The sequence below is a fragment of the Pristiophorus japonicus genome, chromosome 8 (assembly GCF_044704955.1).
Source record: "Pristiophorus japonicus isolate sPriJap1 chromosome 8, sPriJap1.hap1, whole genome shotgun sequence".
NCBI classification, from domain to species: domain Eukaryota; kingdom Metazoa; phylum Chordata; class Chondrichthyes; family Pristiophoridae; genus Pristiophorus; species Pristiophorus japonicus.
This window is the reverse complement of record NC_091984.1, coordinates 237,895,328-237,912,791: the sequence shown is the minus strand read 5'-3', so window position 1 is coordinate 237,912,791 and position 17,464 is coordinate 237,895,328. Positions and strand designations below refer to the sequence as shown.

The window sequence follows — 17,464 nt, the reverse complement described above, 5'->3', positions numbered from 1 at the left end:
AGTTCATGTCGATGTGTTGAGTGCGAGATGACCATATGACCAGTATGGCTCCTGTATGGTAAACTTTTAAAGGGTCTCTTTCTTTCTATTCCCTCACTGCACCCCCAAGTTCTAGATGACCGCCTGTTCCTTTGCTTTGCTGAAGTTGCACTGCTTCATAGCTTGAGGAAAACCTACATCTGTGGAAGCTAATCTAACATTGCCCCAGTAGCAGTTGATTAACAGCAGTGGGATTTCGTAACACTAAGCTTGCCCATGGCCAATATTATTGTCATCAGAATCTTGGCTTTCCAAGTGCCCAAATATTATCCCATGAGGGTAAATGGCTTTTAGGTGGATCCTACAAAATGGCTGGAGGATGATCATTGTTTTATGTATTGTTAGCTCGACTGTTCTACTGAATGGGAATATAAGTATTAACAGTTACTCCATATTGTTGAAAGTGTTGTTTCACGTTTTTTAAGACTGGAAAATGAATGAAACCACTTTATAATATTGGCCATAGGTTTTACTTTTTTGCAAATCATATTTGTACATCACACTGTTTCAGTAGAATAATGGGCAAACAGTAGGCGGACATTTGATTGGGAAATCTGCTACTTAAGTAAAAGAATGCTTCTGTTATACTCATCCTTGTGTATTTACATTGCTTTGGTTGCATCTTTTTCAGTCCTGCCCCTTGACTGGCATATCCTTACACATATCCAGCATGGTAATGGGGAATGCAACTCACTGCCTAATCACATTTCGAGCTGCCCAAGTCCATGATACAGCCTCCCCTGCAAGCTCCTACATGGTAGCTTGGGGCTGGATAATCCATGTGTACAAGTATTTCTAACATTTATTTAGATGTATGCATGGATAAGGTTATAAGGTTATTGTCCCCCTTGCCCTCTGGAAATGTGCTTTCTGCAGGTACTGATTATATCAGTTCCTGAGTCTAACGTGTGCATTAGACAATCGTATTTTAAGACTAGGGGTGATGAACATACGATAAATCCAAATATTGGACTTCATTATGACACCTGTTGGACTTGTAGACCACTGCTATTAAAAAATGTTGTTCAGTAATGCAAACAATTTTTGAGTTTGTCATGAAGTTAAACAAAAGAATACGGGGTCAGTATAATTTGACTCTACTGAAACTGATTGCAAAATTTTTTTTTAAAAAACCTGTACAAATCGAACATTGCTAACCCCTCTCATGGATGGATGTCCAGGCCAGATTGGATATAGTTCATAGCCAGTCAACAACCAACTCCTCTCATTACATTATGTCATTCAGTCCAATTTTTGGATAAATATTGTATCTGGTGGTACCATGACTGTTAATACAACGGCTGAGTGGGTTTTATTGTGAATTTTTATTTCTAATGTAATGTTCTGAAGATGGCGGTTATATTTATGTGGTGGGGACTACATGCGGCAGAGGGCAGAAGACTTCTGTGATGTTCCGGTGACACAGCTCCCTTTATTCTCTTTGTATGGGAGTGCCATTGTTATGGTAGCTGATCTCCTGTTTCTTACTGGCCTTGAATACTGTATCAGTCGAGTCCTCCAGTGTCGGGGTGTTTTCTCTGCACCCAGATCTACTTCAAGAGACTCGAATGAGCCTTTCAGGGTTTAAAATGTGCTGCAAGTGTCACTGGACCTTCCTGATTTCTGACCGCTATGACTGCTGTCTCCTCTGCCTTCTCATGGGACTCAATTTATTATCCTGTACCCACTACCAACTTTTCAGGGAGAACCTAGAAAGAAAGACTGAAAACTTGGAAACAAACTTTAGAAGATTGGATGGCAGGCCTCGACGCAGAGCAATACAGGAGTGCCAACCTGTGCAGCACCAGACATGCCATGAGTGAGCCCAGGGAGTCCTCTTCATTATGAAAAAACAATAAAAGCTCAAGAAGCACTCCCAGAGGGTTGACCATGATAGGTCTAGGGAACAAAGCAGGTCTAGGGCTTCACCTGAGAAGTCCTCTGTGCCATTTCAGTCAACTAACACTGGTACAGTGGACTCCAAGGAGATTCCTAAGCCAATGGTCCAACCTCAACAATTAGACTTCATCTTCCCTGGTATCAGTGCATTCTCAGCACTCGCGCAAGCATCGGTTTCTTTTGCTAATTTGCGCTAAGACCAATTTCCAGCTTGAGTAGAGACAAGGAAAGTAACTCTGGTCAAGTACAGCAACCTCGACATTGACCTTTGGTTTGGTGTCTAGATAAATGAGTCCCCTGCAATCTTTGATCAGTGAGTAATTCTCTTGCATGAACTGATTTGCATAATTTCTAAATTGCTTTCAGTATCATCTGCCTTGATATAAAAAATGGAGACTTACATTGATTGAAAACACTTGCCTTGGCCTAAGTAGAGTCTGGGCAGGTGGAAGGGTGAGGGAAATTTTCCACATGATTCCTATCCCTTCAGAACCAGGGATTGGGATCCGATAACATGACGAGAGTAGCATTCACCTTGAATGTCCTTCTGTTAAAGAAACCAGCTCGGGGGCTGGGCAGTTTCTCAATGAAATCTCACTCGGCAGTTTTCCAGGAATTCCATTTCTTGGTGCTCTAGACCAGGGTTGTGTAAAATCCAGTCCATGAAACTTAGTTGTATTAGCACTTGTATTTATTTGTTGATTTGTTTAACCCGGAGGTTTGGAAAGAGCCATTTGTAGCGCTGTTGTCTCATTGGTGGATAAATAAGAGTTTTGTTACTTTCAGCAACTTGAGATATTTGTAAATGAATGGGAGCTTAGGTTCGGACTTAACGTTCTTGAGTATCACAGAACTTACCAAGGTGATCCACAATGCAAAGTCAGGCACTCCTGCTCTAGATTGGGAATTCCTGAGCTAATGAATTACAGTGGCTGTCAGTCGACACTAACCTTTTAAACTACACCTGTAAATACCGATGAAGTTAAGAAAGGCAACTATGTAGAATACAAACTATACTGCCCAAGTGGATGATCTAAGATGAGGAATGTGGGGTGCCTCCATGGGACCCTTTAGATGAGAGTGGTTGCATACCATACATCATCTAATTTTGTTCAAGTGCCATCAACGCTGGATCAGAAAGAGACTGTTGGAAGCATTTGATCAATATACCTGCGTGCTGTCAGACATCACTCGGGATACTTGAACCAGGATCTGCAGGTCTCGGCTTCATGGCAGCAGTGAATCGTTTCTATAATGACCCACTGTAATTAAGCTTCCATATACTTGACAGTACAGTGGAATTGACCTGTTTGAGGTGCAATCCCGAAGCTAAATTTTCTCTCGAGATACAGTTGCAACCTCCACCTCACCTTCGCTCTCTGGTGGTGCTTCCATAGTAAAATCGAATGCCGTTTGTTAGATAGATGCATGCGCAGTCTTTGCACCATTTCCCAGTGCAGGTGACCTACAGACAGACTGGACTGTCACCGTTTGTTGTTCCCAGACCCTCCTATTGGGCCCCATTCAGTGCATCTCTGGAGGATCAAATTGCTGGGTTTCAATTGTGACCTTCTGCCAGAGCATTTTTGGTGGGGCACTGATATCATCACCACAGTGTCGCCTTCTCAGCCCTCCACTTTGCTTAAGAGAGGAGAGTTTATTAGCCAAAATAAGATACATCCAACGAGTGTATGTAGATGCGATGAAACTCCTGTTTCTCAAGTAGAATTATTCAAAAATGGATCTGTTGGTAATAAACACTGACGGCTGTCTTGCTTCTGCTTAAGAGCAGCAACCCTTCAATAGCCTTCCCTTCTCTTAGCAGGAGAAAGCTTTATGGGTATCTTTTGTTCATCCCGCAACCCCCCCCCCCTCCCCCCTTAGAAGGTTCAGAAGGTCAAAGAAGAGAAGAATGTGAAGATTTTCTACTGGTTACTTAAGGTGCGATTCTAACACCACTTCAAACCAAGAGCAACTCTTCCATTTTATTTTTCAGCTGCAGAAATCAGTTTTCTGAATTGGAAGTGGAGGGGTAAGCTTTACATCTATCCTCGGCCATCCTTCAGTGATAGCGCCTCTATTAGAAAGGGCCAACACAAAGCACATCACTTTATGTAGTGGAAATTATGACAGCTTCCAGCAGCATGTGATGCCATCACCACACTTACAGTATTCCTTTTGTTATGGAATACTTAGCTTTGCTGAATCAAAGCTGGTTCTATACCAGCTTATACAGCTGCTATGGGCGTTTCAATTCATCTTTTTACCATTCATTGAGAGACTGCTCAATTAATTCACATTTTATGAAAGTAACATTAGAAATTAGGCTGCCCACAGATCTGTGTTTGTGCCTTGGGTCTTGGTTTGATGCTACAAGAATTACTGCACCTACTTTTGAATCATGGAATCCTGTATGCTTGAGGAGTGGATAGTTAGAGCTCTGGTGAGGTACAGGTTAACCAGAATTCCTCTGAGGACAGGCATTCTGATCTAACCCCAAATCATTCCAAAGAAACTTCCCAAGTTTTATTCACCAGGATTTCACTCATTGCATGCCCAAGTTGAGGATAGCTTTTATTTTTTATGGGAGTTGGATATTAGGAAAGCTTGCTAAGCAGTGGCTGGTTAAGTGTTTTATGAAATGTTGCCCCCACCCCATAGTGGAGAAGGACCGATTTGTGAGAGTTGAATACCATCTGACCAGTGCTAATACCACTCTTTGGACCAGTTTTGAGAGAGTGCCCTAATGCAGTATCTGCAAACCTCCTATTACTTGGACCAGCCCTGATACTTTCACTCAGCAAAGGGAAATTGTGGAAATTGATCCAGTGCAAGTCTCGCATTGCAAGGTAGTATCATTAGATCAGAATTCATTGGTTTGTGGAGGATAATGAATGAAGAAGAAAATAAGATGACCTACTTCTGGTAGGGTCTTAATTTTTTGTTTGTTTAACTTATCCTCCAGATACCGATTTCTTGCCCCCTTCCTCCTTTGTCCCCTGATCTGGGAGTATGGGCTTGTTGTGCTTTTTTAAAAATAATTTTAAAAAATTAATTAACTAGCTTTCAGCTGTATTGCCACCACCTCCTTGGTTTGAAAACAACTAAGGAATGTTCCAGGGCAGAATTCATTTATTGTAAAGAATGGGAAGGTCACTTGACCACGATATCCAATTGTAAAGGGGCACTGTCCCAGTGCTTTTATTTCCCCCTCCATTCGACTGGGCTTGTTCATTGGTATGTGAAGGATAACTTCATTTGAAGAATGGAGAAGACCCTACTAGAGGTAGGTCACCTAACTTTCCTGATAACATGTGCAATTATTAATTCGTAATCTAGAAGCTAGTGGGGCATGGAGAAAGGTGGGGAGGATATCAAAAATGTGCTTTTGAAGCCGAATTTCCCCCTCCCAACTTGTTTGCAAATGATGCAACATTTTAAATTGAACAGGCATAACCTGGGTAAACGTGGTTCAATTTTTACACTGCAGCAAAAGCCACAGATGTTATTGCTCTGCCTCCCATTATTTTTCAATGAGATTAATGCATGTTAGAATATTTTCACCAGCCAAAGCCAGATAAAATGTTTTGCTATGTTAGTTTGCCCTATCAGTTCTGATTTTTGCCATTTTTATGTAGTAATATAGCTCTCTCTTTTTTTTTTCAGATCAACCAAACTTTTTAGGGATTGCTAGCCCCCCCACCCACACCATGTTTCGGTTACTATTCAATGTTTCAGTAAAATACTAGTCATTCATTTAGAATATGCACCCAATTAGTCATTTAATTTTAAGTATTTTCTGTTCATTTATTTGACAATTTGTTGGTGCAGCTAAAGGTGTTATTTCTACTATTAAATGTGTTTACTTACTAGTAACCTTGCCCAACCTAATTTTGCAATTTTCATTTATACTCCAAGCCAAGGCGTTTCAACTGTGAATATATGTAGCCAAGTGAACATGCTGAGCAACTCTACTTGGCTCGCATGTTAAAGTTGCTTGCAAGTTCACATTTCTGTTTTAACAGTGGCTTTGTTGACACAGCTGCAACTTTATATTGTTTAAATATGAATAAAGGAAAGCTAGCAAAGACTCTCATCATAAATTGCGAACACAGCTCAAATTGTCAACGGAACCGAGATTGAAGCATGCCCTTTAAACTTAATGCCAGATTGCTCACAATGCAGTTCAATGCTCATTGTAAAGCTTACATTTTTGGTTTCCTTACCATTACTTGGCAAGTGTGGTAGAGATGGCATATTGTAGGTAAAAGGTTTATTAAAAAATAATGAGGTGGGCTCCAAAGATAACTGCATTGTGTGAATGATGCAGCAATGCCAGGTATTTTCTGGTGAAGTATAACTGGGTTCTTGCTGCAAATGCATTATACACATTGCATACAAATGACTTCAGTTTCAATGCGGAAATATCAAAATACAATTTTTCCCCCATTTCTAGGGGCTGCTCTCAGGAAAAGGATGGAACAGCATCTCCAGAACTGCTATCTTCAATGCAGAGTAAAATAACTCAGGTATGAACTCTTAATACTACCTTTTTTAATATTATTTATTCTTGGGGTCTGGGTGTCGCTAGCAAGGCTGCCATTTATTGCCCATCCTTGGTTGTCGTTGAGAAGATATGGTGGGCTGCCACCTTCCACTGCAGTGCGTGACAAGGCAGGCCTTCTGTCTGCGAGTCTAAAACCTAACGGTTGACGGTGAGTGAGTAGTTTATACAGAAAGTACTGGAATCCTTTCGGCACCCTTTCCTGCTCTGGTAGTTTTGATTACTCTAAAATGAAAGGAGATGTGTGAGAAGGAAGATGGAAATTCTTTCAAGCGTTGTATTTGTTGGTTGTACTGATGCAGTAACTTGGATTGGGTAGTGTTTCCTACATTACAACGGTGACTACACATCGAAAGTACTCCATTGACTGCAAAGTGCTTTGTGGCAGCCTGAGGTTATGAACGGCGCTATATAAATGCATGACATTTTGCAGTTATTTCACTGATGTTTCTTTCCTTTCATGTAGGGTCTAATGGCCAAAGTGAGAGCAATGCTGGCTGCTTCAAAAGATGTACAAACACATGTTTCCTGAAAAAAACAATCCACAAGCGGGCCCTGCAGGAACACGAGGATCCGAAATGGCTTCGCAAGAAGCTCGAGCTGCCTTGTTGCAAGAACTAATTTATTTTGACAATTTGGGCAGTATTCCACTTTGGCAAAAAAAAAACTTTTGTATAGCTCCTTTTGATAGGTACAGTTTGAACTGAGATCTTGCTCTGTTCTGTTGGTGTTTTGCAATTTCCCCCTCCTGTTTTTTGAACACAATGAACGATATGTGCTCTACGGTGTCTGAATACCCACCAACATCTCTGGAAATTTGGGGGTGCACTTTGTATTGAGCACCAAAAACTAGCTGACTACAATCACTTGTGATAACCAGACAGGAGCTTAGCTTATCCTTCTGTGAAGGAGTTTTACTACTTGATTTCTACAAAGATGAAGTAACATCTCATTTTGTAAATTTGAGGAGTTCTCTGGACATAAGTCTTTGGCGACTGTATGGGGTTTCTGCCCTGGAGCAGACTAGTCTTAAAAGACCAGTCGAGGCCCAGCAGAGCATACCATCACCATTTCTTGCGATACAGTGTGTATCGACCATTTTCTGAAAGCATTGCATTTATTTAAACGGCTACATATAAATTTACTTTGATTTCGCACCCTGAGTGGGCTCTAGTAAGGTAAAGTTTTCAACCACAGTGATGCAAATCTATTGAAATATTAAAGGTAACTTATTTGTTTAGAATAATAGTTAAAGATTTATTTGTAAAAATGAGTGGAAACGCTTGAATATTCCATCTGCTTGAAACGGTCATTTTCAAGTTGCTGTTCAGTTGGTGCTTTGTGTTAAAATTAGCTTTTCTGACACAGTCATGGCTTATTCATTCACTGTCCTGCCATTTTGATGCCACTGCAGTTCAAATCCGCTGTGCGCAGTTGCAATGATGTCACCTGACGAAATAAGGTTGGGAGGAAGAATTATGATTTCTGACCAGTGTAAATGTGGTTAAAATGATTGCGTGTTTGGTCAAGGTAAAGGGTCAATTAATGATTCACTCACTCTTGCACAATGAGATTGGCCCAGCTTATTTGGACTAGATTTTTCTACTACTGGAGAGCTATAAACTCAACACTTTTCATCGTTAGCCGATGTTTTATGCTGAGTGGGGCAAGATCTGAGTGATTGGAAATGTGTATGTTCAGTATTATATCCACACCAATTGGCTCGGTGTCTTTTCCAATTAATCTGTTAACTGCTTAAACCACCACCACCACCACAACGACATAACCTTGTACTTAAAAAAAAAAAAAAAAAAAAAGGTACTTGATTTATTTTTGACTCGATTTATTGTATGCCACATCATTTAGCTGGGAAGTGACAGTGATGTCTGTCTCTGAGAATATTAAGCTAGTATATCATGTATAAGAGCACCCCTTTGTAGCCACCTCTAGGTTTTTTCCACCTCTGGCATCACTTTCTTGGCACTGTTGAAATCTGGGACCAGAATCCATATAAATTTTGCAAGACTACTTTCTGACCTGATTCAGTTTTCTTAATTTATTTCTTGTCATACCCAAGCTATTTGTTTAAAATTAGTCCAGGTCTCTCAAGCCCCTCTGCAGTCACTAACCGCAGTGCTTGGGTGATGATTGCAAAGTTGATAGTATGATGTTTTTGACAACCCTTCTGAGGAAGGTTAAAGAACAAACTCCCATTTCAGTTACACGAGGTGACCACCCAAAGGTAAGAGAAACTTAAGATTATATCGAATTTATTTATGCTTGAAAGAAAGTGGAAAAACTAAAAGCCCAGACAGATGAACTAGAGTTATATTCTTAACACGCCTAGATAATCTCAATGCATCATTGAGCATCTCAAAGTTGTGCGCTGAGGGATATTACTACACCGTGGTTGTGTGTGGTACTCTAGGAGTAGGCTATGGGTTGACATTGCTCCAATACTCTGGGTACCCGTGTAGAAATGTTTTCTTGATCCATTAATTTTCTGGACCTAATGCAGAAAAGCTTCTCTATCCAACTACAATCGGATCACCCTGATGGTGTTTAAAACCCTCGGCATGGTTGGACATGCAATACTTAGAGAAGATCCTTAGCTAAATTGACATTAACATAGTTGACGCCTGTAGTTTGTGATTTCTATATATCAGCTTACTGGAGAAAGAGGGTGATGTATCAGCAAGTTAGTACAACACTTACTGGCAGCAGAGCCCGTGGAGATCCTGATGGCATAATTCAAACCACGTTTTGTTGATCTATCGATGAATGCCAATAATTCTTAAGATATAGTTCTTCTGTTATCTGGGGCACTTCCACCTTAAAACAGGTTACCCGAAGGCATATTTTCCGACTGAGCGGGGTTTCAAAGCATGATTCTCTGATGGGAAGGAAGAGAATGGTAGGCAAACGGTACAAGTCTTAAGTTCGAAAGGGATTTCCACGTAGGATGGCTTGCCTTATCCTCTGGTTTATGAGGATTATTCAAAGGATGAAGAATAATACACCAGAGGTGAGTTACCAACCTTTCGTCTTTGTATAAAATTTGGGAGCAACTCCAAAATCGATCCAAATTGCAGTGATGGCAGCACATAGTAAGTTGTCAACTTAAAATTTGTACCTGGTCCATTGCCAAAACCCGTGTCATGTTCGATACTCAGACATGGTTTGAGTAAAAGACAAGTTTGAAATTGAATGACTTTATATTTTTAAAAGTAAATAATTTAATTTTTGAATCTGCATACTGAGATTTGCAAATTCGTTTACAAGATTTTTACTTAAAAAATCAAGTTTGTGGATACTTAATTAGTCATTTATTTCTCTATACCAACCGTGGCAGTATTATCATCTCTGCGAATTCAGTAGTACTGGGGGTCTAAATGCAAATGTATGTAGTTATTGGACTCACGGGACTTGTAAAGTATTTATCAAAGATTCACCTTCTATCCACTTTTATTCCTTCAATATCAATTCTCTCAGCCCTTTTAAGTTTATTTTGTGTTTCTTCATTTATGTACTGCAAGTAAAGAGAACATTCCAATGGGATGTCCAGTTAATGCTAAAGGTTTCAGACTAAGAATCAAATTGTCACAGATGGTGCTCTCTCGTACCTGTTGGCCTCGTTGGGGCAAAAAACATTCTGATCTCAGACTTTAATGGAACTAAACCCAGGATCACGTTAAAGGTTCTCTCAGTTGCTTTCTAATAACCTGCGTTTTATGACAATATTTCATTGTTACATTTATAGATGCATTAATGTATTTGAACTATTTCTGTTCTGATTTTTGCTGTCAATCTCTTCAATGAGTCCCTCAGGGAAGTTGCAAAATCATTTAACCTTTTTATTATCAACTGCCCAGAAGCAACCACCCAACTTATAATGAAATAATTGATTGGAGATGGCATTCCTCAAAGCGATCAGGTGGGTGGGGGGGGGGGCATTCCTATACTTGTGGGATTCATACAACTATAGTTTCAGCTTTATCATTTCTTAATGTGCATAACTTCTGACGCTTTCTGTAAGTTGTAAAATCGCTGTGGCATTGCTATACTGGAGAGCGTTATGACAGCCAAGAACACCAAAGCAAACACCAGCCCTTTCAAGGAGAAGGGAAAAGATTGTGGGCAGAACTGCATGTGGTGGACATGACACTAAGGTACACCAGTATGAATTCAGTGAAAGGAAGAAGAGAATTTGCATTTAATAGCACCTTATCACATCTCAAATGTCCCAAAGCATTTCACAGAATGAAGTGGGGTCAGTTGTATATGCAAATACCTTTTGCACACAGCAATGAGATGATTAACCAATTACTCTGTTTAAGTGGGATGCACCCTTACTCCATGTGCAGTGTTCTGTATCTGCCCTTGCATTACCTGTTGGTGAGTCATGTTTCCTCTGGTTGTTCCTCCGTTTTTTTTCCCCCTCCCCTCCTCCCCATCACAAACCATTTGTGGTTGCATAAAGCAATATGAAGTTTGGAGCCCTATGAAAGACGGGTGTATTTAAAAAAAAATTGTAAATAAACTACTTTTATTAACTTTCCAGGAGTGTAATTGAGTCAATTCAATTTTAAACGCACAAAGGAAATATTCCATACTTGTTATATCTTTTGAATTTGAACAGAATTTTCTTTGGTTCATTTTCCTAAACTTGGTCTGGTGTGTCTGGATGATAAACGTTTGATTTTTTGTGGTTGGTATGTCTCCAGTAGATTTTTTTTTTTGGCTTCTAATTTTTACCCTTCCCCCTCCCCTAAAGCTGCTGACTCTTGCTGGAGGGCAGGTTTCCACAGATGCCGTCGACCCTTTGGTACTTTGTGCAGGCGATTGCCCTTATTGCATGAGCCGAGGCAGCAAATGTGAACAGGGCCAACACAACCAAGACCACTCCTGCCTTCCACGAGGATGCTCAGCCCAACAGGACTCGCTGGCCATCCGAGAGCAGGACCCGGGCTGACAGCTTCACCTTCACTGCTGAGGCTGCGGAAGCAGAGAGCAATGCCTCAGCTGCCATCCCAGGCTGAGAGCAGATAACTGGGAGTTGCACCTGTGGCCCAGTTTGAAATAAGATTTTGTTCTCCTTTCATGACTGCAGTTAAATGTAATACCATATGTACATCAGACTTGAGTGGCTTGTACTTACTGAAGAACATTTACTTAAATCGATAATCATTCGAGTATTTGATCCTCTCCAGTCAAGTTCCGTGTAGCTGCTGAAATAACATGATTTTGCCAGCTAAAAATGTGTACTTGCCTGTATATTTAACCTAGCTGTTGATGCAATTGCTGGGACTGCTTTATTGAGTGGATGTTCTGAACCATGAGTGATTTTTTTTTTAAGTTGTAAATTTAAAAACAAAATTGGACAATATAAATTATTAACCTTGCTGAGCTATGAAATTTAATGCGGTCAGTGAATATTTTACATTACCAGATTTTTGAATTGAGTGCACTTCCATTCATGATGGAGAAACCTTAATCTGCTGCCTGGTGCTTGACAGTGAATTGGTGGATACGGGTTTCACAAACAACCGCTTTAGCCTTTCTCCCCCGTGATGACCAAGGGTGAAACTACATGTACAAATTTAGTGCGTCTGCAAATTGGTCCTCGTCAAGGCCAATGTTACCTGAAAATTTATACACTGCCTCGTGGGACAAGTGATTCCACATCCCCTCTCCCTCTCATTCAGGATGACTGGAGAAGCCGTCCTTAGCATGGCAGATCATAACTGTTCCTGACTTTATAGTCCTTCGCTCCCACCAACGCTGGGAAGCAATGTTCCTCTTTTTACAGCGGTGCAGGCAGCCATTTGTAATGGCGAGCTGGATCCCATCCCAATAAAGTCAGGGCACTGGTGGTCCACTGCTCAGTTCACAAGTTGATTTTTTTCCAACAGCTTAATTCTGTTGTCTTTTCCAGCACTTTTTTCCTTAACATAAAAAATAGGAGCGGGAGTGGGCCCTTTGGCCCCTTGAGCCTGCACCGCCATTCAATAAGATCATGGCTGATCTGATCTTGGCCTCAACGTCACCTCCCTGCCCACTCCCCGTAACCCTTGACTCCCTTATCATTCAAAAATCTGACTTATCTCCACCTTAAATATAGTCAATGACCCAGCCTCCCCAGCTCTCTGGGGCAGAGAATTTCACAGATTCACGACCCGCTGAGAGAAGAAATTCCTCCTTGTCTCCGTTTTAAATGGGCGACCCCTTATTCTGAAACTATGCCCCCGAGTTCTACATTCCTCCACGAGGAGAAACATCCTCTCTGCATCTACCCTGTCCAGCCCCCTCAGAACCTTGTGTTTCAATAAGGTAACCTCTTATTCTTTTAAACTCCAATACCTGGTTCTGATGTTGCTCCCATTCTTCCAAATGTTTATTTTTTATTAACCAATTGATATGCCAATTGGCTGTAGTCCCTGGTTACTTCAAAACGTTTTGTAGGTGGGTGAATTAATGTTTTACTAATTGCAGCTTTCTTCAAAATCAAGTTGCATTTCCTTGCCTTCGCCGTTAGTGAGTAATTGAGTTTAGTTCAGTACAGAGCCAGAAAATAGAATGATCAATGTTCCTTACACAGCATTTTTATCCCCTAAAATATGATTGCTCTTCTATGCTCACTCGGGTTTATCAATCGCTCATTTTTTTAAAAATTCATTCTCTGGATGTGGGCATTGCTGGCCAGCATTTATTGCCCATCCCTAATTGTCCTTGAGGTGGTGATGGTGAGCCGCTGCCTTGAACCGCTGCAGTCCGTGTGGTGAAGGTGCTCCCATAGTGACTTTGTCATAGTGGTTTGGTAGAATTGAGTATCTCGCTGGGCCATTTCAGAGGGCAATTAAGAGTCAACCACATCGCTGTAGGTCTGGAGTCACACACAGGTGAGGGCAGCAGATTTCTGTCACTGAAGGACATCAGTGAACCAGATGGGTTTTTAAACAGTCTGATAGTTTAATGGTTACAATTACTGATGCTAGCTTTTTATTCCCGATTTATTTAATTAACTGAATTTAAATATCCCAGTTGCCGTAGTGGGATTTGAACTCACGTCACTGGATCATTAGTCCAGGCCTCTGGATTACTAATCCAGTAGCATAACCACAATGCTACCGGGTATAAAAGTTCACGGGGTTGGGGGTAATATATTAGCATGGATAGAGGATTGGCCAACTAACAAAACAGAGTTGGGATAAATGGTATTCTTGGGTTGGCAATCAGTAAGTAATGGGGTGCTGCAGGGATCAGTACTGGGACCCCAACTATTTACAATCTATATTAACGACTTGGAAGAAGGGACTGAATGTAACGTAGCCAAGTTTGCTGACGATACAAAGATGGGAGGAAAAGCAATGTGTGAGGAGGACACAAAATTTGCAAAAGGACATAGACAGGCTAAGTGAGTGGGCAAAAATTTGGCAGGTGGAATATAATGTTGGAACGTGTAAGGTCATATCCCTTGATTCCCCTAGAGTCCAAATGTCTCCAGCCCGGAGAAACAACCTGTCAATCCCCCTCAGAATCTTATGTTTCAATAAGATCACCTCTCATTCTAAACTCCAGAAAGTATAGGCTCAATTTCTCCCCATGGGACAATCCTCTCATCCCAGGGATCTACCTAGTGAACCTTTGTTGCACTCCACCCCAACCGGAGCCATGTGATCTCCTGGGGGAGGCAAAAACCAGATTAAAAACCCAGGCCAATTTGGGTGGGTGGGGGGGAGAATCTGGGAAAATTCCTTTCCGATCCATCCAGGCAATCAAAACTAGTCCAGGAGACTAGAGAATATGGGGGCTAACATGGCTGGATGAATTAAGATGAGCCAAATGGTCTTCCTGATCCGTAATTATCTTGCGATACGGCAAAGTGAGTATCTCTAGGTGAGGGACCTATCTGAAGCTATTGATTTTGTGTATTTCACCCATTGTGCATTGAACCAACATATAAACCACCATTGGTTAACTTCAAAGATATCAGAATCCTGAACCAGTGTAACTTGTGAACTGTAATGTGCCATGAAACGAACCTCATTGTACTGAGGGGGCTTCCAAACAACTTGGAGTGCTTGTATGCAGCCTAATTTCATTGAGTTGAGCACAATATCAAGCTAATATCAGTGTCATATTCCTTGCAGTCTATTTGCTATATCCAGAAGCATCACAGTCGGATCACTTATTGTAAGGGTAATTAAGTTCCAATAATTTGAGCAAGAGAGAGGGAAAAATGCCCATATATAAAGGATTTCTATAGTGCCTGAGCAGCAGATTTTGAAACTGCATGGTTTTCAGTGCCTTCATAGAATCACAGAAGTTTACAGCACGGAAGGAGGCCATTTCGGCCCGTCGTGCCCGCGCCGGCCAACAAGAGCCTACCCAGCCTAATCCCAGTTTCCAGCTCGAGGTCCGTAACCCTGCAGGCTACGGCACTTCAAGTGCACATCCAAGTACTTTTTAAATGTGGTGAGGGTTTCTGCCTCTACCACCTTTTCAGGCAGAAAGTTCCAGACTCCCACAACCCTCTGCATGAAGAAATTTCCCCTCGAATCCCCTCTAAACCGTCTACCAATTACTTTAAATTTATGCCACCTGGTTGTTGACCCCTCTGCTAAGGGAAATAGGCCCTTTTTATCCACTCTATCTAGACCCCTCATAATTTTATACACCTCAATGAGGTCTCCCCTGAACCTCCAAAGAAAATAAACCCAGTCTATCCAATCTGTCCTCATAGCCAAGATTCTCCACTCCCGGCAACATCCTCGTAAATCTCCTCTACCCTCTCCAGTGCAATTGCGTCCTTCCTTGAATGCGGTGACCAGAACTGCACGCAGTACTCCAGGGATCTGTGAAAATGCACAGCCAGGTCCCTTTGTTCCTTTTTATTGTCCTACCATTTAATATGTATTCCCTTGCCTTGTTAGCCCTCCCCAAATGCATTACCTCACACTTCTCTGGATTAAATTCCATTTGCCACTGTTCTGCCCACCTGACCAGTTCATTGATATCTTCCTGCAGTCTGCAACTTTCTTCGTTATCAACCACAAATTGCCACGTCTTTTTTCGTGTGAGTCTGTAATTGATCTTGTGGAAAAAAGTTAGTTATATTTAATCTGTGTGTTTCCTACAAAGTACTCTCCTGCCTGTACTACATCTCTAATCATTTTATAATAAATGGCAAGAAAATGCCTCATGTTCTGCTCCCTAGACACTGCAGAGACATTCTTCACAGCAGGAACTGACATTTGTGAACATTAAAGATTTGCAACAATATGAAACTGAGACTTAGTTGATCATTCTACACGTGTATGTATTTATTTTAGAGAATTTATGCTCTTTTTTTGGATAGATCCTTGGGGGACCCCAGTGATAACAGCGCGGGAGTAGGAAGAGAAGCTATTACTGCCGATGCTTGGGCCACAATTAGAGAGGTAAGAGTGGATCCAAGCACGAGTCGTCCCACCAAGCTGGACGACAGAGGGGAGGCGTTGGAGGAGGATGGCACAAAGAGGTTGGAGAGCATGAGGAGGCAATATACACAATGATCAGTCATTTGTGGCTGTTTCAACACTGGCAGAGGTGGAAACTTGATTGGGAAGATTCAAACATAGAATTTGAACATAAGAAATAGGAGCAGGAGTCAGCCATTCGGCCCCTCGAGCCTGCTCCGCCATTCATTACGATCATGGCTGATCTTTGACCTCAACTCCACTTTCCCGCCCGATCCTCATATCCCTTGATTCCCCTAGAGTTGGAGGGCAGCTTGGCATAAATGTGAGAGGGCCACGTGCAAAAGGACTTTGGAAATAGGCAGCAGTTTGCAAGGACAAGAGTGGTCAAGAGTAGTTTTTTTATAGAGGTAATAATGGGGACCATTTTTAAGGGAGCCATGTTTCCGCAATGTCTGCCTGCATAGGGTGAGGAAGGGAAGCACAATGTCAAGTGTTCATTTGGCGCAGGCAAGTCCCTTCGCCAAATGATCTCTGGGAGGGGAGATGGGGGTGGGGGGGGAAATTTAGACAAAGATGCGGAATCAGGCTAGAGCGGGGCGAGAGCCTGAGATGAGGTTTGCCTTGGTCCATGAACTTGTGATTTTTGGCGGTGAGAGCAAGGTAGAGGGGATTATAGAGATGAATGGTAATGGAGAAAAGAAGCCACGGTTGTCTTTGCTCTCCAGATGATGGTAGAGTAGTAGGCAGGAGGGGAGTGATGCCCCATAGTCCTTGATGTGATCCCACTAGATTTTGTGATGGATGGCCAAAGCAACTGTGCGTAAGATGCGCACAGGCCTGCGCCATGAACTTGAGGGGGCAAAGATGGGATCGTACCAGGAGGGAAAATGTGATGGTTTTACTAAGGATAACAACTTGTATTTATATAGCGCCTTTGTTGTAGCAAAAATGTCCCAAGGAAGAGGCGAGATGAGGAGAAATTGTTTTACGCAACGAGTTGTGATCTGGAACGCGCTGCCTGAAAGGGCGGTGGGAGCCGATTCAATGGTAACTTTCAAACCGGGAATTGGATAAATACTTGAAGGAGAAACATTTACAAGGCTATGGGGAAAGGGTAGGGCGGTTAGGATTAATTTCAAAGAACCAGTACAGGCACGATGAGCAGAACGGCCTCCTGTGCTGTATCATTTTATCACGAGGGCACCAAAGGAGGAGGGTGGGGGAGAAGCTGCAGAAGAATGGTGGCGAATGGAAGGCTGAAGTTCTAGGCAGTTGGGGAGTTTTAGATCGTAACTTTGGGGAAGAGATTTTTTTCATTTGCTTTATAATCTTGTGAAAAATAATGATAGATAATTTAAAAATTGGGCATTCTACTGCTTTTTACATTTGCCTCTGTGTCCCTATTTTCTCCTTTCACCCAGGATCAGTATTGGCAATACCACTGACTGGGACACAGCAGTGAGGCCACGGGGTCAGAACCAGCAGTGAGGCCACGGGGTCA

General features: G+C 41.8%; 1 protein-coding gene across 4 annotated transcripts in view; it reads left to right on the top strand.

Annotated features, from left to right (window-relative positions):
- The window catches only part of sfswap (splicing factor SWAP), a 115,639-nt gene extending 104,579 nt beyond the window's left edge, over positions 1-11,060 (top strand). For 2 of the 4 annotated variants that reach the window (XM_070888141.1, XM_070888140.1), the window contains exons 18-19: positions 6,395-6,467; positions 6,969-11,060. In XM_070888141.1, coding sequence (XP_070744242.1) covers positions 6,395-6,467; positions 6,969-7,034 — 139 coding nt within the window. In that variant the 3' untranslated portion in view covers positions 7,035-11,060. Of the gene's footprint in view, positions 1-1,741; positions 5,225-6,394; positions 6,469-6,968 lie in introns of those variants that run through there. The other 2 variants (XR_011594155.1, XR_011594154.1) reach the window with 2 other exon arrangements.
- The last annotated feature ends 6,404 nt before the right edge of the window (positions 11,061-17,464 follow it).